This window comes from Oncorhynchus nerka, unplaced genomic scaffold, assembly GCF_034236695.1.
Source record: "Oncorhynchus nerka isolate Pitt River unplaced genomic scaffold, Oner_Uvic_2.0 unplaced_scaffold_1011, whole genome shotgun sequence".
Lineage (NCBI taxonomy): Eukaryota > Metazoa > Chordata > Actinopteri > Salmoniformes > Salmonidae > Oncorhynchus > Oncorhynchus nerka.
The window spans coordinates 209358-233964 of NW_027040287.1; the positions used below are offsets into that span (position 1 = coordinate 209358).

Below are 24607 nucleotides of genomic sequence, written 5' to 3' on the forward strand. Positions count from 1 at the left end.
CACTGGTACCCTACACACCATGATCCATTCTATAATCTAACACTGGTACACACCATGATCCATTCTATAATCTAACACTGGTACCCTACACACCATGATCCATTCTATAATCTAACACTGGTACCCTACACACCATGATCCATTCTATAATCTAACACTGGTACACACCATGATCCATTCTATAATCTAACACTGGTACCCTACACACCATGATCCATTCTATAATCTAACACTGGTACCCTACACACCATGATCCATTCTATAATCTAACACTGGTACCCTACACACCATGATCCATTCTATAATCTAACACTGGTCCATTCTATAATCCTACACACCATGATCCATTCTATAATCTAACACTGGTACCCACACCATGATCCATTCTATAATCTAACACTGGTACCCTACACACCATGATCCATTCTATAATCTAACACTGGTACACACCATGATCCATTCTATAATCTAACACTGGTACACACCATGATCCATTCTATAATCTAACACTGGTACCCTACACACCATGATCCATTCTATAATCTAACACTGGTACACACCATGATCCATTCTATAATCTAACACTGGTACACACCATGATCCATTCTATAATCTAACACTGGTACCCTACACACCATGATCCATTCTATAATCTAACACTGGTACCCTACACACCATGATCCATTCTATAATCTAACACTGGTAACACTGATCCATTCTATAATCTAACACTGGTACCCACACCATGATCCATTCTATAATCTAACACTACCCTACACACCATGATCCATTCTATAATCTAACACTGGTACCCTACACACCATGATCCATTCTATAATCTAACACTGGTACCCTACACACCATGATCCATTCTATAATCTAACACTGGTACCCTACACACCATGATCCATTCTATAATCTAACACTGGTACCCTACCACACCATGATCCATTCTATAATCTAACACTGGTACACACCATGATCCATTCTATAATCTAACACTGGTACCCTACACACCATGATCCATTCTATAATCTAACACTGGTACCCTACACACCATGATCCATTCTATAATCTAACACTGGTACACACCATGATCCATTCTATAATCTAACACTGGTACCCTACACCATGATCCATTCTATAATCTAACACTGGTACCCTACACACCATGATCCATTCTATAATCTAACACTGGTACACACACCATGATCCATTCTATAATCTAAACACTGGTCCATTCTATAATCTAACTACACACCATGATCCATTCTATAATCTAACACTGGTCCATTCCCTACACACCATGATCCATTCTATAATCTAACACTGGTACACACCATGATCCATTCTATAATCTAACACTGGTACCCTACACACCATGATCCATTCTATAATCTAACACTGGTACCCTACACACCATGATCCATTCTATAATCTAACACTGGTACACACCATGATCCATTCTATAATCTAACACTGGTCCATTCTATAATCACCATGATCCATTCTATAATCTAACACTGGTACCCTACACACCATGATCCATTCTATAATCTAACACTGGTACCCTACACACCATGATCCATTCTATAATCTAACACTGGTACCCTACACACCATGATCCATTCTATAATCTAACACTGGTACCCTACACACCATGATCCATTCTATAATCTAACACTGGTATGATCCATTCTATACACACCATGATCCATTCTATAATCTAACACTGGTACCCTACACACCATGATCCATTCTATAATCTAACACTGGTACCCTACACACCATGATCCATTCTATAACTGGTCTAACACTGGATCCATTCTATAACACACCATGATCCATTCTATAATCTAACACTGGTACCCTACACACCATGATCCATTCTATAATCTAACACTGGTACCCTACACACCATGATCCATTCTATAATCTAACACTGGTACCCTACACACCATGATCCATTCTATAATCTAACACTGGTACCCTACACACCATGATCCATTCTATAATCTAACACTGGTACCCTACACACCATGATCCATTCTATAATCTAACACTGGTACCCTACACACCATGATCCATTCTATAATCTAACACTGGTACCCTACACACCATGATCCATTCTATAATCTAACACTGTACCCTACACACCATGATCCATTCTATAATCTAACACTGGTACCCTACACACCATGATCCATTCTATAATCTAACACTGGTACCCTACACACCATGATCCATTCTATAATCTAACACTGGTACCCTACACACCATGATCCATTCTATAATCTAACACTGGTACCCTACACACCATGATCCATTCTATAATCTAACACTGGTACCCTACACACCATGATCCATTCTATAATCTAACACTGGTACACACCATGATCCATTCTATAATCTAACACTGGATCCATTCTATAATCTAACACTGGTACACACCATGATCCATTCTATAATCTAACACTGGTACACACCATGATCCATTCTATAATCTAACACTGGTACCCTACACACCATGATCCATTCTATAATCTAACACTGGTACACACCATGATCCATTCTATAATCTAACACTGGTACACACCATGATCCATTCTATAACTAACATGATCCATTCTATAATCTAACACTGTACACACCATGATCCATTCTATAATCTAACACTGGTACCCTACACACCATGATCCATTCTATAATCTAACACTGGTACACACCATGATCCATTCTATAATCTAACACTGGTACACACCATGATCCATTCTATAATCTAACACTGGTACCCTACACACCATGATCCATTCTATAATCTAACACTGGTACCCTACACACCATGATCCATTCTATAATCTAACACTGGTACCCTACACACCATGATCCATTCTATAATCTAACACTGGTACCCTACACACCATGATCCATTCTATAATCTAACACTGGTACCCTACACACCATGATCCATTCTATAATCTAACACTGGTACACACCATGATCCATTCTATAATCTAACACTGGTACCCTACACACCATGATCCATTCTATAATCTAACACTGGTACCCTACACACCATGATCCATTCTATAATCTAACACTGGTACCCTACACACCATGATCCATTCTATAATCTAACACTGGTACCCTACACACCATGATCCATTCTATAATCTAACACTGGTACCCTACACACCATGATCCATTCTATAATCTAACACTGGTACCCTACACACCATGATCCATTCTATAATCTAACACTGGTACCCTACACACCATGATCCATTCTATAATCTAACACTGGTACCCTACACACCATGATCCATTCTATAATCTAACACTGGTACACCTACACACCATGATCCATTCTATAATCTAACACTGGTAACACTGGTACCCTACACACCATGATCCATTCTATAATCTAACACTGGTACCCTACACACCATGATCCATTCTATAATAACACTAACACATGATCCATTCTATAATCTAACACTACACACCATGATCCATTCTATAATCTAACACTGGTACCCTACACACCATGATCCATTCTATAATCTAACACTGATCCATTCTATAATCTACACACCATGATCCATTCTATAATCTAACACTGGTACACACCATGATCCATTCTATAATCTAACACTGGTACCCTACACACCATGATCCATTCTATAATCTAACACTGGTACCCTACACACCATGATCCATTCTATAATCTAACACTGGTACCCTACACACCATGATCCATTCTATAATCTAACACTGGTACCCTACACACCATGATCCATTCTATAATCTAACACTGGTACCCACCATGATCCATTCTATAATCTAACACTGGTACCCTACACACCATGATCCATTCTATAATCTAACACTGTACCCTACACACCATGATCCATTCTATAATCTAACACACCATGATCCATTCTATAATCTAACACTGGTACCCTACACACCATGATCCATTCTATAATCTAACACTGGTACCCACACACCATGATCCATTCTATAATCTAACACTGGTACCCTACACACCATGATCCATTCTATAATCTAACACTGGTACCCACACCATGATCCATTCTATAATCTAACACTGGTACACACCATGATCCATTCTATAATCTAACACTGGTCCATTCTATAATCTAACACTGGTACACACCATGATCCATTCTATAATCTAACACTGGTACCCTACACACCATGATCCATTCTATAATCTAACACTGGTACCCACCATGATCCATTCTATAATCTAACACTGGTACCCTACACACCATGATCCATTCTATAATCTAACACTGGTACACACCATGATCCATTCTATAATCTAACACTGGTACACACCATGATCCATTCTATAATCTAACACTGGTACACACCATGATCCATTCTATAATCTAACACTGGTACCCTACACACCATGATCCATTCTATAATCTAACACTGGTACCCTACACACCATGATCCATTCTATAATCTAACACTGGTACCCTACACACCATGATCCATTCTATAATCTAACACTGGTACCCTACACACCATGATCCATTCTATAATCTAACACTGGTACCCTACACACCATGATCCATTCTATAATCTAACACTGGTACCCTACACACCATGATCCATTCTATAATCTAACACTGGTACACACCATGATCCATTCTATAATCTAACACTGGTACCCTACACACCATGATCCATTCTATAATCTAACACTGGTACCCTACACACCATGATCCATTCTATAATCTAACACTGGTACCCTACACACCATGATCCATTCTATAATCTAACACTGGTACCCTACACACCATGATCCATTCTATAATCTAACACTGGTACCCTACACACCATGATCCATTCTATAATCTAACACTGGTACCCTACACACCATGATCCATTCTATAATCTAACACTGGTACCCTACACACCATGATCCATTCTATAATAACACTAACACTGATCCATTCTATAATCTAACACTGGTACACACCATGATCCATTCTATAATCTAACACTGGTACCCTACACACCATGATCCATTCTATAATCTAACACTGGTACCATGATCCATTCCTACACACCATGATCCATTCTATAATCTAACACTGGTACACACCATGATCCATTCTATAATCTAACACTGATCCATTCTATAATCACACCATGATCCATTCTATAATCTAACACTGGTACCCTACACACCATGATCCATTCTATAATCTAACACTGGTACCCTACACACCATGATCCATTCTATAATCTAACACTGGTACACCATGATCCACTATAATCTAACACTGATGATCCATTCTATAATCTAACACTGGTACACACCATGATCCATTCTATAATCTAACACTGGTACCCTACACACCATGATCCATTCTATAATCTAACACTGGTACCCTACACACCATGATCCATTCTCTATAATCTAACACTGGTACCCTACACACCATGATCCATTCTATAATCTAACACTGGTACCCTACACACCATGATCCATTCTATAATCTAACACTGGTACCCTACACACCATGATCCATTCTATAATCTAACACTGGTACCCTAACACACCATGATCCATTCTATAATCTAACACTGGTACACACCATGATCCATTCTATAATCTAACACACACCATGATCCATTCTATAATCTAACACTGGTACCCTACACACCATGATCCATTCTATAATCTAACACTGGTACCCTACACACCATGATCCATTCTATAATCTAACACTGGTACCCTGATCCATTCTATAACACTGGTACCCACCACACACCATGATCCATTCTATAATCTAACACTGGTACACACCATGATCCATTCTATAATCTAACACTGGTACCCTACACACCATGATCCATTCTATAATCTAACACTGGTACCCTACACACCATGATCCATTCTATAATCTAACACTGGTACCCTACACACCATGATCCATTCTATAATCTAACACTGGTACCCTACACACCATGATCCATTCTATAATCTAACACTGGTACCCTACACACCATGATCCATTCTATAATCTAACACTGGTACACACCATGATCCATTCTATAATCTAACACTGGTACCCTACACACCATGATCCATTCTATAATCTAACACTGGTACACACCATGATCCATTCTATAATCTAACACTGGTACCCTACACACCATGATCCATTCTATAATCTAACACTGGTACCCTACACACCATGATCCATTCTATAATCTAACACTGGTACCCTACACACCATGATCCATTCTATAATCTAACACTGGTACCCTACACACCATGATCCATTCTATAATCTAACACTGGTACCCTACACACCATGATCCATTCTATAATCTAACACTGGTACCCTACACACCATGATCCATTCTATAATCTAACACTGGTACACACCATGATCCATTCTATAATCTAACACTGGTACCCTACACACCATGATCCATTCTATAATCTAACACTGGTACACCTGATCCACACCATGATCCATTCTATAATCTAACACTGGTACCCTACACACCATGATCCATTCTATAATCTAACACTGGTACCCTACACACCATGATCCATTCTATAATCTAACACTGGTACCCTACACACCATGATCCATTCTATAATCTAACACTGGTACCCTACACACCATGATCCATTCTATAACACCATGATCCATTCTATAATCTAACACTGGTACCCATGATCCACACCATGATCCATTCTATAATCTAACACTGGTACCCTACACACCATGATCCATTCTATAATCTAACACTGGTACCCTACACACCATGATCCATTCTATAATCTAACACTGGTACACACCATGATCCATTCTATAATCTAACACTGGTACCCTACACCATGATCCATTCTATAATCTAACACTACACACCATGATCCATTCTATAATCTAACACTGGTACCCTACACACCATGATCCATTCTATAATCTAACACTGGTACCCTACACACCATGATCCATTCTATAATCTAACACTGGTACACACCATGATCCATTCTATAATCTAACACTGATCCATTCTATACACACCATGATCCATTCTATAATCTAACACTGGTACCCTACACACCATGATCCATTCTATAATCTAACACTGGTACCCTACACACCATGATCCATTCTATAATCTAACACTGGTACCCTACACACCATGATCCATTCTATAATCTAACACTGGTACCCTACACACCATGATCCATTCTATAATCTAACACTGGTACCCTACACACCATGATCCATTCTATAATCTAACACTGGTACACACCATGATCCATTCTATAATCTAACACTGGTACCCTACACACCATGATCCATTCTATAATCTAACACTGGTACCCTACACACCATGATCCATTCTATAATCTAACACTGGTACCCTACACACCATGATCCATTCTATAATCTAACACTGGTACCCTACACACCATGATCCATTCTATAATCTAACACTGGTACCCTACACACCATGATCCATTCTATAATCTAACACTGGTACCCTACACACCATGATCCATTCTATAATCTAACACTGGTACCCTACACACCATGATCCATTCTATAATCTAACACTGGTACCCTACACACCATGATCCATTCTATAATCTAACACTGGTACCCTACACACCATGATCCATTCTATAATCTAACACTGGTACCCTACACACCATGATCCATTCTATAATCTAACACTGGTACACACCATGATCCATTCTATAATCTAACACTGGTACCATGATCCCTACACACCATGATCCATTCTATAATCTAACACTGGTACCCTACACACCATGATCCATTCTATAATCTAACACTGGTACCCTACACACCATGATCCATTCTATAATCTAACACTGGTACCCTACACACCATGATCCATTCTATAATCTAACACTGGGTACACACCATGATCCATTCTATAATCTAACACTGGTACCCTACACACCATGATCCATTCTATAATCTAACACTGGTACCCTACACACCATGATCCATTCTATAATCTAACACTGGTACCCTACACACCATGATCCATTCTATAATCTAACACTGGTATCCCCTACACACCATGATCCATTCTATAATCTAACACTGGTACCCACCATGATCCATTCACCATGATCCATTCTATAATCTAACACTGGTACCCTACACACCATGATCCATTCTATAATCTAACACTGGTACCCTACACACCATGATCCATTCTATAATCTAACACTGGTACCCTACACACCATGATCCATTCTATAATCTAACACTGGTACCCTACACACCATGATCCATTCTATAATCTAACACTGGTACCCTACACACCATGATCCATTCTATAATCTAACACTGGTACACACCATGATCCATTCTATAATCTAACACTGGTACCCTACACACCATGATCCATTCTATAATCTAACACTGGTACCCTACACACCATGATCCATTCTATAATCTAACACTGGTACCCTACACACCATGATCCATTCTATAATCTAACACTGGTACCCTACACACCATGATCCATTCTATAATCTAACACTGGTACCCTACACACCATGATCCATTCTATAATCTAACATTCTACACACCATGATCCATTCTATAATCTAACACTGGTACACACCATGATCCATTCTATAATCTAACACTGGTACCCTACACACCATGATCCATTCTATAATCTAACACTGGTACCCTACACACCATGATCCATTCTATAATCTAACACTGGTACACACCATGATCCATTCTATAATCTAACACTGGTACACACCATGATCCATTCTATAATCTAACACTGGTACCCTACACACCATGATCCATTCTGGTGTGTGTGTGTGTGTCTGACCGTGTGTGTGTGTGTGCGTGTGTGGGTGTCTGACCGTGTGTGTGTGTCTGACCGTGTGTGGGTGTCTGACCGTGTGTGGGTGTCTGACCGTGTGTGTGTGTGTGCGTGTGTGGGTGTCTGACCGTGTGTGTGTGTGTGTGTGGGTGTCTGACCGTGTGTGGGTGTCTGACCGTGTGTGGGTGTCTGACCGTGTGTGTGGTGTGTCTGTCTGACCGTGTGGGTGTGTGTGGGTGTGTCTGACTGTGTGTGGGTGTGTGTGGGTGTGTGTGTGTGTGGGTGGGTGTGTGCGTGTGTGGGTGTGTGTGGGTGTGTCTGACCGTGTGTGGGTGTGTGTGGGTGTGTGTGTGTGGGTGTCTGACCATGGGTGTGTGGGTGTGTGTGAGTGTGTCTGACCGTGTGTGTGGTGTGTCTGACCGTGTGTGGGTGTGTCTGACCGTGTGTGGGTGTGTGTGTGACCTGTGTGTGGGTGTGTGTGGGTGTGTCTGACCGTGTGTGGGTGTGTCTGACCGTGTGTGGTGTGTGGGTGTGTGTGAGTGTGTCTGACCGTGTGTGGTGGGTGAGTGTGTCTGACCGTGTGTGGGTGTGAGTGTGTCTGACCGTGTGTGGGTGTGTGTGAGTGTGTCTGACCGTGTGTGGGTGTGTGTGAGTGTGTCTGACCGTGTGTGGGTGTGTGTGGGTGTGTGTGTGAGTGTGTCTGACCGTGTGTGGGTGTGTGTGTGTGTGTGTGTGTGTGTCTGACCGTGTGTGGGTGTGTGTGAGTGTGTCTGACCGTGTGTGTGGTGTGTGTGACCGTGTGTGGGTGTGTGTGGTGTCTGACCGTGTGTGGGTGTGTGTGGTGTGTCTGACCGTGTGTGTGTGTGAGTGTCTGACCGTGTGTGGGGTGTGTGAGTGTGTCTGACCGTGTGTGTGTGGTGTGTGTGTGTGTCTGACCGTGTGTGGGTGTGTGAGTGTGTCTGACCGTGTGTGGGTGTGTGTGAGTGTGTCTGACCGTGTGTCTGACCGTGTGTGGGTGTGTGTGAGTGTGTCTGACCGTGTGTGGGTGTGTGTGTGGTGTGTGTGTGTGTGTGTGAGTGTGTCTGACCGTGTGTGGGTGTGTGTGGGTGTGTGTGGGTGTGTGTGAGTGTGTCTGACCGTGTGTGGGTGTGTGTGAGTGTGTCTGACCGTGTGTGGGTGTGTACCGTGTGTGGGTGTGTGTGTCTGACCGTGTGTGGGTGTGTCTGACCGTGTGTGTGCCTGAGTGTGGGTGTGTGTGGAGTGTGTCTGGGTGTGTGTGGGTGTGTGTGAGTGTGTCTGACCGTGTGTGGGTGTGTATGACTGTGTCTGGTGTGTGTGGGTGTGTCTGACCGTGTGTGGGTGTGTGTGAGTGTGTCTGACCGTGTGAGTGTGTCTGTGTGTGAGTGTGTCTGACCGTGTGAGTGTGTCTGAGTGTGTCTGACCGTGTGTGGGTGTGTGAGTGTGTCTGACCGTGTGAGTGTGTCTGACGTGTGTGGGTGTGTATGTGTGTGTCTGACCGTGTGAGTGTGTCTGTGTGTGGTGTGTGTGTGTGTGTGACCGTGTGTCTGACCGTGTGTGGGTGTGTGTGAGTGTGTCTGACCGTGTGTGGGTGTGTGAGTGTGTCTGACGTGTGTGGTGTGTGTGAGTGTGTCTGTGTGTCTGACCGTGTGAGTGTGTCTGACTGTGTGTGGGTGTGTGTGGGTGTGTCTGACTGTGTGTGGGTGTGTGTGGGTGTGTCTGACCGTGTGAGTGTGTCTGACCGTGTGAGTGTGTCTGACCGTGTGAGTGTGTCTGACCGTGTGAGTGTGTCTGACTGTGTCTGACCGTGTGAGTGTGTCTGACTGTGTGTGTGAGTGTGTCTGACCGTGACCGTGTGAGTGTGTCTCTGTCTGACCGTGTGTGTGTGTGGGTGTGTCTGGTGTGTGTGGGGTGTGTCTGACTGTGTGTGGGTGTGTGTGGGTGTGTCTGACCGTGTGTGGGTGTGTGTGGGTGTGTCTGACCGTGTGTGGGTGTGTGTGGGTGTGTCTGACCGTGTGTGGGTGTGTGTGAGTGTGTCTGACCGTGTGTGGGTTGCGTAGCAGCATCAGGGACTCTGCTCTCCTCATCCTCTCCTGGTCCATCTCTCTGCTGATCGTCTGTTTGGTCTGGTAGGTCAGCTGTCTGTGGGGGGGCAAGCCTGGGAAACAGACCACCTGCTCCACACGCCTACACACACACACACACACACACACACACACACACACACACACACACATACATCTGGTAGGTCAGCTGTCTGTGGGGGGGCAAGCCTGGGAAACAGACCACCTGTTCCACACGCCTACACACACACACACACACACACACACACACACACACACACATACATCTGGTAGGTCAGCTGTCTGTGGGGGGGCAAGCCTGGGAAACAGACCACCTGTTCCACACGCCTACACACACACACACACATACAGTCAGACACACACACACACATACAGTCAGACACACACACACACAAACACAGACACACACACACACACACACACACACACACACACAGACACACACACAATTGTGTTTTAGGTGTGTGTGTGTGTGTGTTTGTGTTTTAGGTGTGTGTGTGTGTGTGTTTGTGTTTTAGGTGTGTGTGTGTGTGTGTTTGTGTTTTAGGTGTGTGTGTGTGTGTGTGTTTGTGTTTTAGGTGTGTGTGTGTGTGTGTTTGTGTTTTAGGTGTGTGTGTGTGTGTTTGTGTTTTAGGTGTGTGTGTGTGTGTGTGTTTGTGTTTTAGGTGTGTGTGTGTGTTCGTGTGTTGTGTTTTGTGGTGTGTGTGTGTGTGTGTTTAGGTGTCCTGTGTGTGTGTTTTAGAGTGTGTGTGTGTGTTTCTCTCTGTCGCTGAACAGTGGGGGTGGACACACAGTGTGTGAACAGTGGGGGTTCACCTGGACACACAGTGTGTGACTCACCGGCTCCAGAACACCTAGACAACATTGTCCATCCTGGACACACAGTTCTGTTATTCAACACCTGTCTGGGGGTAGGACAGGTTATAGGAGATCATGGTGTGAATCAGAGCAACACAGCTGCTGTTTCAACTCTGTCGCTGAACAGTTGGGGGTTCACCTGGACACACAGAAACACACACCTGTTATTCAACACCTGACCCCCCCCTGAACAGATGGGGGTTCACCTGGACACACAGAAACACACACCTGTTATTCAACACCTGACCCCCCTGAACAGATGGGGGTTCACCTGGACACACAGAAACACACACCTGTTATTCAACACCTGACCCCCCCCTGAACAGTTGGGGGTTCACCTGGACACACAGAAACACACACCTGTTATTCAACACCTGACCCCCCCCTGAACAGTTGGGGGTTCACCTGGACACACAGAAACACACACCTGTTATTCAACACCTGACCCCTGAACAGTTGGGGGTTCAACACACAGAAACACACACCTGTTATTCAACACCTGACCCCCCTGAACAGTTGGGGGTTCACCTGGACACACAGAAACACACACCTGTTATTCAACAGTGTGTGAACCAGGGGGGGAAAAAAACAGACCACCTGTTACATTACACACAGTTGGGAGATGCATACAACAGAGATTCATACCCGCTTTCCCCCGCCCTCCATTTGGCAAAACATACCATAATTATATCTTCCTGATTCCTGCTTACAAGGAGAGAAAAATTAAAGCAGGAAGTACCGGTGACTGGTTCAATACGGAAGTGGTCAGATAACGCAGATGCTAAACTACAGGACTGTTTTGGCAGCACAGACTGGAATATATTCCTGGATTCATCCAATGGCACTGAGGAGTATCCCACATCAGTCACCAGCTTGATCAATAAGTGCATCGATGACGTCGTCCCCACAGTGACCGTACGTACATTTCCCAACCAGAAGCTATGGATTACAGGTAACATCCACACCGAGCTAAAGGCTAGAGCTGCGGAGAGGGATACTAATCCGGACACTAATAAGAAATCATGCGATGCATCAAACAGGCAAAGCGTCAATACAGGACTAAGATTAAATCCTACACCGATTCTGATGCTCGTCGGATGTGGAAGGGCAAACTATTACGGACTACGAAGGGAGACCGAGCCGCAAGCTGCCCAGTGACGCGACCTGACGAACTATTACGGACTACGAAGGGAGACCGAGCCAGGAGCTGCCCAGTGACGCCTACCTGACGAACTATTACGGACTACGAAGGGAGACCGAGCCGCGAGCTGCCCAGTGACCTGACGAACTATTACGGACTACAAAGGGAGACTGGGGAGCTGCCCAGTGACGCGACCTGACGAACTATTACGGACTACGAAGGGAGACCGAGCCGGGAGCTGCCCAGTGACGCCTGACCTGACGAACTATTACGGACTACTGTTAAGGGAGACCGAGCCGGGAGCTGCCCAGTGACCTGACGAACTATTACGGACTACGAAGGGAGACCGAGCCGGAGCTGCCCAGTGACCTGACGAACTATTACGGACTACGAAGGGAGACCGAGCCGGAGCTGCCCAGTGACCTGACGAACTATTACGGACTACAAAGGGAGACCGAGCCGGGAGCTGCCCAGTGACGACCTGACGAACTATTACGGACTACGAAGGGAGACCGAGCCGGGAGCTGCCCAGTGACCTGACGAACTATTACGGACTACAAAGGGAGACCGAGCCGGGAGCTGCCCAGTGACGCCTACCTGACGAACTATTACGGACTACGAAGGGAGACCGAGCCGGGAGCTGCCCAGTGACGCGACCTGACGAACTATTACAGACTACGAAAGGAGACCGAGCCGGGAGCTGCCCAGTGACCTGACGAACTATTACAGACTACGAAGGGAGACCGAGCCGGGAGCTGCCCAGTGACGCGACCTGACAAACTATTACGGACTAAGACGAAGGGAGACCATAAACAAGACTGAGCTGCCCAGTGACGCCTCTCAACCAGCTGTATAAAACTATTACGGACTACAAAGGAGACCGAGCCGGGAGCTCTCCCAGTGACGTGACCTGACGAACTATTACGGACTACGAAGGGAGACCGAGCCGGGAGCTGTCCAGTGACGCGACCTGGACGAACTCAACCACGGACTAAACGAAGGAGACCGAGCCGGGAGCTGCCCAGTGACGCCTAAAACCTGACAAACAAGACACTGAATCCAGAAGGGAGACTGAGCCGGGAGCTGCCCAGTGACCTGACTGAACTTTTACGGATGTCACGAAAGGAGACCAGAGCACGGGAAAAGCTTGCCCAGTGACGCGAGCCTACCTCATTTGGCAAAACCTAAATGCCTTTTATGCTGCTTCGAGGCAAGCAACACTGAAGCAGGAAGTACCTGACAGCACCAGCTGTTCTGGATGACTGTGTGATAAAGACTCGGTATTCCTGGATTCATGAACAAGACCTCTAAACAGGTCAAGATTCAGACGGATTACCAAGACGAGTACTCAGAGCCTGGACCAACTGGCAAGTGCCTTCAATGACATTCTCAACCTCTTCCTGACTGAGTGTGTAATAGCTACTTGTTTAAAGCAGACCACCATAGTCCCCTGTGCCCAAAGAAAGTAAAGGTAAGCTGGCTAATTGATTACCACCCCGTGGCACTCACGTCTGTAGCCATGAAGTGCTCTGAAAGGCTGGTCATGGCTCACAACACCATCCTCCCAGGGAACCCTATACACCCACTCCACCTCGCATACCGCCCCAACAGATACACAGATGACACAATCCTATTGCACTCCACACTGCCCTTTCCTACCTGGACAAAAGGAACATCTATGGATGTCATAAGATGAACGCACCACTCTGTAAGTCGCTCTGGGTAATGCTGTTCATTGACTACAGATCAGTGGTCAACACCAAGTGCCCACAAAGCTCATCACTAAGCTAGTACCCTGGGACTAAACACCTCCCAACTGCAACTGGATTCCAGGACCTCAAAGCTCATCACTAAGCTCAGGGACCCTGGGACTAATAACACCTCCTCTGCAAACTGGATCCTGGACCTCCAAGCTCATCACTGAAGCTCAGGACCCTGGGACTAAACACCTCCCTCTGCAACTGGATCCTGGACCTCAAAGCTCATCACTAAGCTCAGGACCCTGGGACTAAACACCTCCCTCTGCAACTGGATCCTGGACTTCCTGACGGCCCGCCCCCAGATGGTGAGGGTAGGTAACAACATTTACATTTACATTTAGAGTCATTTAGCAGACACTCTTATCCAGAGCGACTTACAAATTGGTGCTTTCACCTTATGACATCCAGTGGAACAGCCACTTTACAATAGTGCATCTAGGTCTTTTAAGGGGGGGAGGGGAGAAGGATTACTTTATCCTATCCTAGGTATTCCTTAAAGAGGTGGGGTTTCAGGTGTCTCCGAAAGGGAAGGTGGTGATTGACCTCCGAACTGTCCTGGCGTCGTGAGGGAGTTTGTTCCACCATTGGGGGCCAGAGCAGCGAACAGTTTTGACTGGGCTGAGCGGGAACTGTACTTCCTCAGTGGTAGGGAGGCGAGCAGGCCAGAGGTGGATGAACAAGACAAGACATCCGCCACGCTGATCCTCAACACGGGGGGCCCCTCAGGGGTGCAGTGTGCTCAGTCCCCTCCTGTACTCCCTGTTCACCCATGACTGCACAGCCAGGCAAGACTCCAACACCATCATTAAGTTTGCAGATGACAACAGGCCTGATTACCGACAACGATGAGACAGCCTATAGGGAAGAGGTTAGAGACCTGGCCATGGGTGCCCAGGACAACAACAACAGGTCATAGTTTAGGACAGATAATATCCAGTGTGTGTGTGTACCTACAGGTCGAGTTTACGGACAGATAATATCCAGTGAGTGTGTGTATCTACAGGTCATAGTTTAGGACAGATAATATCCAGTGTGTGTACCTACAGGTCGTAGTTTTTAGGACAGATAATATCCAGTGTGTGTCCCTACAGGTCATAGTTTAGGACAGATAATATCCAGTGAGTGTGTGTATCTACAGGTCATAGTTTAGGACAGATAATATCCTTGTGTGTCCCTACAGGTCATAGTTTAGGACAGATAATATCCAGTGTGTGTACCTACAGGTCATAGTTTAGGACAGATAATATCCAGTGATGTGTGTGTATCTACAGGTCAAGTTTAGGACAGATAATATCCAGTGTGTGTCCCTACAGGTCATAGTTTAGGACAGATAATATCCACTGAGTGTGTGTGTACATACAGGTCATAGTTTAGGACAGATAATATCCAGTGTGTGTGTGTACCTACAGGTCATGAAGTTTAGGCTGGACAGATAATATCCAGTGTGTGAACCCTATACACAGGTCACCCGCATACCGCCCCAACAGATAGTTTAGCCCTTTCCAGATAATATCCAGTGAGTGTACCTACAGGTTGTAGTTTAGGACAGATAATATCATGTGTGTGTACTACAGGTCATAGTTTAGGACCAGATAATATCCAGTCTGAAACTGTATCCTACTTCCTGACAGGTCATAGTTTAGGTAACAGATAATATCCAGTGTGTGTCCCTACAGGTCATAGTTTAGCCACAAGATACCATCATCCAGTTTGCAGATGTGTGATTACATACAGGTCATAGTTTAGGGACAGATAATATCCAGTGTGTGTGTGTACCAACAGGTCATAGTTTAGGACAGATAATATCCAGTGTGTGTATGTACCTACAGGTCATAGTTTAGGACAGATAATATCCAGTGTGTGTATCTACAGGTCATAGTTTAGGACAGATAATATCCAGTGTGTGTACCCTACAGGTCATAGTTTAGGACAGATAATATCCAGTGTGTGTATCTACAGGTCATAGTTTAGGACAGATAATATCCAGTGTGTGTGTACCTACAGGTCATAGTTTAGGACAGATAATATCCAGTGACAGATAATATGTGTGTACCAACAGGTACAGGTCATAGTTTAGGACAGATAATATCCAGTGAGTGTGTGTATCTACAGGTCATAGTTTAGGACAGATAATATCCAGTGAGTGTGTGTATCTACAGGTCATAGTTTAGGACAGATAATATCCAGTGTGTGTCCCTACAGGTCGTAGTTTAGGACAGATAATATCCAGTGAGTGTACCTACAGGTTGTAGTTTAGGACAGATAATATCCAGTGTGTGTGTACCTACAGGTCATAGTTTAGGACAGATAATATCCAGTGTGTGTGTGTACCTACAGGTTGTAGTTTAGGACAGATATTATCCAGTGTGTGTACCTACAGGTCATAGTTTAGGACAGATGATATCCAGTGTGTGTGTGTGTGTACCTACAGGTCGTAGTTTAGGACAGATAATATCCAGTGTGTGTGTGTACCTACAGGTCATAGTTTAGGACAGATAATATCCAGTGTGTGTACCTACAGGTCATAGTTTAGGACAGATAATATCCAGTGAGTGTACCTACAGGTCGTAGTTTAGGACAGATAATATCCAGTGTGTGTATCTACAGGTCATAGTTTAGGACAGATAATATCCAGTGTGTGTGTACCTACAGGTCATAGTTTAGGACAGATAATATCCAGTGTGTGTGTGTACCTACAGGTCATAGTTTAGGACAGATAATATCCAGTGTGTGTGTGTACCTACAGGTCATAGTTTAGGACAGATAATATCCAGTGTGTGTACCTACAGGTCATAGTTTAGGACAGATAATATCCAGTGTGTGTGTACCTACAGGTCATAGTTTAGGACAGATAATATCCAGTGTGTGTATCTACAGGTCATAGTTTAGGACAGATAATATCCAGTGTGTGTACCTACAGGTCATAGTTTAGGACAGACAGATAATATCCAGTGTGTGTGTGTACCTACAGGTCATAGTTTAGGACAGATAATATCCAGTGAGTGTACCTACAGGTCGTAGTTTAGGACAGATAATATCCAGTGTGTGTATCTACAGGTCATAGTTTAGGACAGATAATATCCAGTGTGTGTGTACCTACAGGTCATAGTTTGGGACAGTGTGTGTGTACCTACAGGTCATAGTTTAGGACAGATAATATCCAGTGTGTGTGTGTATCCACCTACAGGTCATAGTTTAGGACAGATAATATCCAGTGTGTGTACCTACAGGTCATAGTTTAGGACAGATAATATCCAGTGTGTGTACCTACAGGTCATAGTTTAGGACAGATAATATCCAGTGTGTGTACCTACAGGTCATAGTTTAGGACAGATAATATCCAGTGTGTGTGTACCTACAGGTCATAGTTTAGGACAGATAATATCCAGTGTGTGTACCTACAGGTCATAGTTTAGGACAGATAATATCCAGTGTGTGTACCTACAGGTCATAGTTTAGGACAGATAATATAATATCCAGTCCAGTGTGTGTACCTACAGGTCATAGTTTAGGACAGATAATATCCAGTGTGTGTAGTTTGTCCCTACAGGTCATAGTTTAGGACAGATAATATCCAGTGTGTGTGTGTGTGTAGTGTGTGTCCCTACAGGTCATAGTTTAGGACAGATAATATCCAGTGTGTGTGTGTACCTACAGGTCATAGTTTAGGACAGATAATATCCAGTGTGTGTACCTACAGGTCATAGTTTAGGACAGATAATATCCAGTGTGTGTACCTACAGGTCATAGTTTAGGACAGATAATATCCAGTGTGTGTATCTACAGGTCATAGTTTAGGACAGATAATATCCAGTGTGTGTACCTACAGGTCGTAGTTTAGGACAGATAATATCCAGTGTGTGTCCCTACAGGTCATAGTTTAGGACAGATAATATCCAGTGAGTGTACCTACAGGTCATAGTTTAGGACAGATAATATCCAGTGTGTGTACCTACAGGTCATAGTTTGGGACAGATAATATCCAGTGTGTGTACCTACAGGTCATAGTTTAGGACAGATAATATCCAGTGTGTGTGTACCTACAGGATAATATCCAGTGTGTGTACCTACAGGTCGTAGTTTAGGACAGATAATATCCAGTGTGTGTCCCTACAGGTCATAGTTTAGGACAGATAATATCCAGTGAGTGTACCTACAGGTCGTAGTTTAGGACAGATAATATCCAGTGTGTGTCCCTACAGGTCATAGTTTAGGACAGATAATATCCAGTGAGTGTACCTACAGGTCGTAGTTTAGGACAGATGATATCCAGTGTGTGTACCTACAGGTCATAGTTTGGGACAGATAATATCCAGTGTGTGTACCTACAGGTCATAGTTTGGGACAGATAATATCCAGTGTGTGTACCTACAGGTCATAGTTTAGGACAGATAATATCCAGTGTGTGTACCTACAGGTCATAGTTTAGGACAGATAATATCCAGTGTGTGTCCCTACAGGTCGTAGTTTAGGACAGATAATATCCAGTGTGTGTGTGTACCTACAGGTCGTAGTTTAGGACAGATAATATCCAGTGTGTGTGTGTCCCTACAGGTCATAGTTTAGGACAGATAATATCCAGTGTGTGTCCCTACAGGTCATAGTTTAGGACAGATAATATCCAGTGTGTGTGTGTATCTACGGGTCATAGTTTAGGACAGATAATATCCAGTGTGTGTACCTACAGGTCATAGTTTAGGACAGATAATATCCAGTGTGTGTATCTACAGGTCATAGTTTAGGACAGATAATATCCAGTGTGTGCATCTACAGGTCATAGTTTAGGACAGATAATATCCAGTGTGTGTATCTACAGGTCATAGTTTAGGACAGATAATATCCAGTGTGTGTACCTACAGGTCGTAGTTTAGGACAGATAATATCCAGTGTGTGTCCCTACAGGTCATAGTTTAGGACAGATAATATCCAGTGAGTGTACCTACAGGTCGTAGTTTAGGACAGATGATATCCAGTGTGTGTCCCTACAGGTCATAGTTTAGGACAGATAATATCCAGTGTGTGTATCTACGGGTCATAGTTTAGGACAGATAATATCCAGTGTGTGTACCTACAGGTCATAGTTTAGGACAGATAATATCCAGTGTGTGTATCTACAGGTCATAGTTTAGGACAGATAATATCCAGTGTGTGTATCTACAGGTCATAGTTTAGGACAGATAATATCCAGTGTGTGTATCTACAGGTCATAGTTTAGGACAGATAATATCCAGTGAGTGTATGTACCTACTAATGTGTGTGTGTGTGTGTGTGTGTGTGTGTGTCTGTGTGTGTGTGTGTGTGTACCTACAGGTCGTAGTTTAGGACAGATGATATCCAGCAGGAGAGAAAGGATGTCCAGACTGAGACTAAGCTCACTGACTCTAGTCCTGATGCATGCTGGGACTTCAGACAACATGGCCGCCAGAGCGTTCCTGCTGGCTGAGGTCTTAGTTAGAGCCTGGAGAGAGATGGGGAAGAGAGGAGAGGAGAGATGGGGAAGAGAGGAGAGGAGAGATGGGGAAGAGAGGAGAGGAGAGATGGGGAAGAGAGGAGAGGAGAGAGAGGGGGAAGAGAGGAGGAGGGGGAAGAGAGGAGAGGGAAGAAGAGAGGGGAGGAGAGGAGAGGGGAAGAGAGGAGAGGAGAGATGGGGAAGAGAGGAGAGGGGGAAGAGAGGAGGAGGGGAAGAGAGGAGCGAGGGGGAAGAGAGGAGAGGAGAGGAGAGAGGGTGAAGAGGAGAGATGGGGAAGAGAGGAGAGGAGAGATGGGGAAGAAGAGGAGAGATGGGGAAGAGAGGAGAGGAGAGATGGGGAAGAGAGGAGAGGAGAGATGGGGAAGAGAGGAGAGGAGCGAGGGGGAAGAGAGGAGCGAGGTGAAGAGGAGAGAGGGGAAAGGGAGAAGGGGGAAGAGAGGAGAGGGGGAAGAGAGGAGAGAGGGGGAAGAGAGGAGCGAGGGGGAAGAGAGGAGCGAGGGGGAAGAGAGGAGAGGAGAGAGGGTGAAGAGGAGAGAGGGGAAAGAGAGGAGCGAGGGGGAAGAGAGGAGAGAGGGGGAAGAGAGAAGGGGGAAGATAGTGGAGAGAGCAGGTAGAGAGGGAGAGAGGGGCGGTAGAGAGGAGAGATGGGGAGGTAGAGAGGAGAGAAGGGGAAGAGAGAGAGAGGGGAAGAGAGAAGGGGAAGATAGTGGAGAGAGCAGGTAGAGAGGAGAGAGAGGCGGTAGAGAGGAGAGATGGGGAGGTAGAGAGGAGAGAAGGGGAAGAGAGGAGAGAGGGGGAAGAGAGAAGGGGGAAGATAGTGGAGAGAGCAGGTAGAGAGGAGAGAGAGGCGGTAGAGAGGAGAGATGGGGCGGTAGAGAGGAGAGAAGGGGGAAGAGAGAAGGGGGAAGATAGTGGAGAGAGCAGGTAGAGAGGAGAGAGAGGCGGTAGAGAGAAGGGGGAAGATAGTGGAGAGAGCAGGTAGAGAGGAGAGAGAGGCGGTAGAGAGGAGAGATGGGGCGGTAGAGAGGAGAGAAGGGGGAAGAGAGAAGGGGGAAGATAGTGGAGAGAGCAGGTAGAGAGGAGAGAGAGGCGGTAGAGAGGAGAGATGGGGAGGTAGAGAGGAGAGAAGGGGAAGAGAGGAGAGAAGCGGGAAGAGAAAGGGACGATAAATTATTATAGAGAGCTATGGCTGAAATAACAGAGGATCTAGAATAGAACCCTGAGGACCACCACATTCTATCTATCTATTCCTAGAATAGAACCCTGAGGAACACCACATTCTATCTATTCCTAGAATAGAACCCAGAGGAACACCACATTCTATCTATCTATTCCTAGAATATAACCCTGAGGAACACCACATTATATCTATCTATTCCTAGAATAGAACCCTGAAGAACACCACATTCTATCTATTCCTAGAATAGAACCCAGAGGAACACCACATTCTATCTATTCCTAGAATAGAACCCTGAGGAACACCACATTCTATCTATCTATTCCTAGAATAGAACCCAGAGGAACACCACATTCTATCTATCTATTCCTAGAATAGAACCCAGAGGAACACCACATTATATCTATCTATTCCTAGTATAGAACCCTGAGGAACACCACATTCTATCTATCTATTCCTAGAATATAACCCTGAGGAACACCACATTATATCTATCTATTCCTAGAATAGAACCCTGAAGAACACCACATTCTATCTATTCCTAGAATAGAACCCAGAGGAACACCACATTCTATCTATTCCTAGAATAGAACCCTGAGGAACACCACATTCTATCTATCTATTCCTAGAATAGAACCCAGAGAACACCACATAGAATTCCCAGAGGAACTATTCCTAGTATAGAACCCTGAGGAACACCACATTCTATCTATCTATTCCTAGAATAGAACCCTGTGGAACACCACATTCTATCTATCTATTCCTAGTATAGAACCCAGAGGAACACCACATTCTATCTATCTATTCCTAGAATAGAACCCAGAGGAACACCACATTCTATCTATTCCTAGAATAGAACCCAGAGGAACACCACATTCTATCTAAGCCCAGGCTTTGTGTGTGTACCTCGTACTGGCTGTGGGGGTAGTTGATGCGGGGGACGTGTGTGTGAGCAAATAGGAAGTGGAAAGCTGCGGGGAGGAAGGGCTGGTATCGCAGCAGAGAGAAGTTTTGTCCTTGCAGCATGGCCTGGGTCAACCCGTCTGAGAAGCCCAACCAATCCAGAGCCTGACACACTCTGCCAAGACCGGGGTCCTTCACACGCATAGACAGGAAGTTATCATAGAGACCCTGGGAACAGAGAGAGAGAGAAGGGGGCGAGGGGAGAGGGAGAGAGAGAGAGAGAAGGAGGGAGAAAGAGAGAGAGAGAGAGAGAGAGAGAGGAGGGAGAGACAGAGAGAGAGAGAGGGGGAAAGAGAGAGAGAGAGAGAGACAGAGCGAGAGAGAGAGAGAGGGAGAGAGAGAGAGAGAGAGAGAGAGAGAGAGAAAGAGAAGGAGGGAGAGACAGAGAGAGGGGGAAAGAGAGAGAGAGAGAGAGACAGAGCGAGAGAGAGAGAGAGGGAAAGAGAGAGAGAGAGAGAGACAGAGCGAGAGATGGAGGAGGAGGAGGGACAGAGAGAGAGAGAGAGAGAGAGAGAGAGAGAGAGATAGAGGGGGAAAGAGAGAGAGAGAGAGGGGAAGAGAGAGAGAGAGGGGAAGAGAGAGAGAGAGGGGGAAAGAGAGAGAGAGAGGGGAAGAGAGAGAGAGAGGGGAAGAGAGAGAGAGAGGGAGAGAGAGAGAGAGAGAGAGAGAGAGAGAGAGAGAGAGAGGGGGAAAGAGAAAGAGAGAGAGAGGGGGAAAGAGAAAGAGAGAGAGACAGAGAGAGATCGAGGAGGGAGGAGGGAGAGATATTAATAGAGGTTAGGTCCCAATGGCAACATGTTCTCTGATTAGATTTCTCAATTTAAAAAGTAATCTGGAACACATCTACCAGGATACACATTATCCAGACTACATCTCATCCACATAACGACAGATGGAGGGAGACAGAGAGAGAGAGAGGGAGGAGGAGGGAGAGAGAGGGAGAGAGAGAGAGGAGGAGGGAGAGAGAGAGAGAGAGAGAGAGGAGGAGGGAGAGAGAGAGAGAGAGAGAGAGAGAGGAGGAGGGAGACAGAGAGAGAGAGGGAGGAGGAGGGAGACAGAGAGACAGAGAGGGACGAGGAGGGAGACAGAGAGGGAGGAGGAGGGAGACGGAGAGGGAGGAGGAGGGAGACAGAGAGAGAGAGGGAGGAGGAGGGAGACAGAGAGAGAGAGGGAGGAGGAGGGAGACAGAGAGAGAGAGAGAGAGGGAGGAGGGAGACAGAGAGGGAGGAGGAGGGAGAGAGAGAGACAGAGAGGGAGGAGGAGGGAGAGAGAGAGAGAGGGAGGAGGAGGGAGAGAGAGAGAGAGGGAGGAGAAGGGAGACAGAGAGAGAGAGAGAGGTTGCTGTGTCCTGCCCTACTGTCCTACTGTATACTGTCCTGCTGTATACTGTCCTGCTGTATACTGTCCTGCTGTCCTGCTGTATACTGTCCTGCTGTATACTGTCCTGCTGTATACTGTCCTACTGTATACTGTCCTGCTGTCCTACTGTATACTGTCCTACTGTATACTGTCCTGCTGTCCTGCTGTATACTGTCCTGCTGTCCTGCTGTATACTGTCCTGCTGTATACTGTCCTGCTGTATACTGTCCTGCTGTATACTGTCCCTGTCCTGGCTACTGTCCTGCTGTATACTGTCCCTGATGTCCCGGTCCTACCGTATACCGTCCTGCTGTATACTGTCCTGCTGTATACTGTCCTGCTGTATACTGTCCTGCTGTATACTGTCCTATGTCCTGTATACTGTCCTGATGTCCTGCTGTATACTGTCCTGCTGTATACCGTCCTGCTGTATACTGTCCTACGTATACCGTCCTGTCCTGTATACCGTCCTGCCGTAGGTACTGTCCTGCTGTATACTGTCCTGCTGTATACTGTCCTGCTGTATACCGTCCTGATGTCCTGCGTATACTGCCCGTCCTCCTACCGTATATACTGTCCTGCTGTATACTGTCCTACTGTATACCGTCCTGCTGTCCTACTGTATACTGTCCTGTATACGTCTGTATACTGTCCTGCTGTATACTGTCCTGCTGTCCTACTGTATACTGTCCTGCTGTCCTGTATACTGTCCTGCTGTATACTGTCCTACTGTATACTGTCCTGCTGTCCTACTGTATACTGTCCTGCCTCCTGTATACTGTCCTGCTGTATACTGTCCTGCTGCATACTGTCCTGCTGTATACTGTCCTACTGTCCTGCTGTATACTGTCCTGCTGTATACTGTCCTGCTGTATACTGTCC

At 45.5% G+C, this 24607-nt stretch overlaps 2 protein-coding genes across 2 annotated transcripts in view; both read right to left on the reverse strand.

The window, feature by feature from the left end:
• LOC135570243 (chromosome transmission fidelity protein 18 homolog) overlaps nt 1-11134 on the reverse strand; it is a 36004-nt gene extending 24870 nt beyond the window's left edge. The window contains exon 1 of the mRNA XM_065016350.1: nt 10963-11134. Coding sequence (XP_064872422.1) covers nt 10963-11015 — 53 coding nt within the window. The 5' untranslated portion in view covers nt 11016-11134. The remainder of the gene's footprint in view (nt 1-10962) is intronic.
• A 601-nt stretch (nt 11135-11735) lies between these two features.
• Nucleotides 11736-22540, reverse strand: LOC135570244 (chromosome transmission fidelity protein 18 homolog). Its single transcript, XM_065016351.1, has 4 exons — nt 22310-22540; nt 20065-20214; nt 12174-12193; nt 11736-11766 (listed from the first exon to the last, which is right to left on the reverse strand). Exons 1-4 carry the CDS (start codon nt 22508-22510, stop codon nt 11736-11738), a joined length of 402 nt encoding a protein of 133 aa, XP_064872423.1. The 5' UTR covers nt 22511-22540.
• Between the last annotated feature and the right edge of the window lie 2067 nt (nt 22541-24607).

What these genes read in the sequence shown, in the direction of transcription:
- LOC135570244 (XM_065016351.1), bottom strand. Translation starts at nt 22,510, where the DNA reads ATGCGTGTGAAGGACCCCGGTCTTGGCAGAGTGTGTCAGGCTCTGGAT. An exon ending in ACCCCCACAGCCAGTACGAG is followed by an intron (nt 20,215 to 22,309) that starts GTACACACACAA and finishes ATCTCTCTCCAG; the next exon opens with GCTCTAACTAAGACCTCAGC. An exon ending in TCTGTCCTAAACTACGACCT is followed by an intron (nt 12,194 to 20,064) that starts GTAGGTACACAC and finishes CTGTGTGTCCAG; the next exon opens with GTGAACCCCCAACTGTTCAG.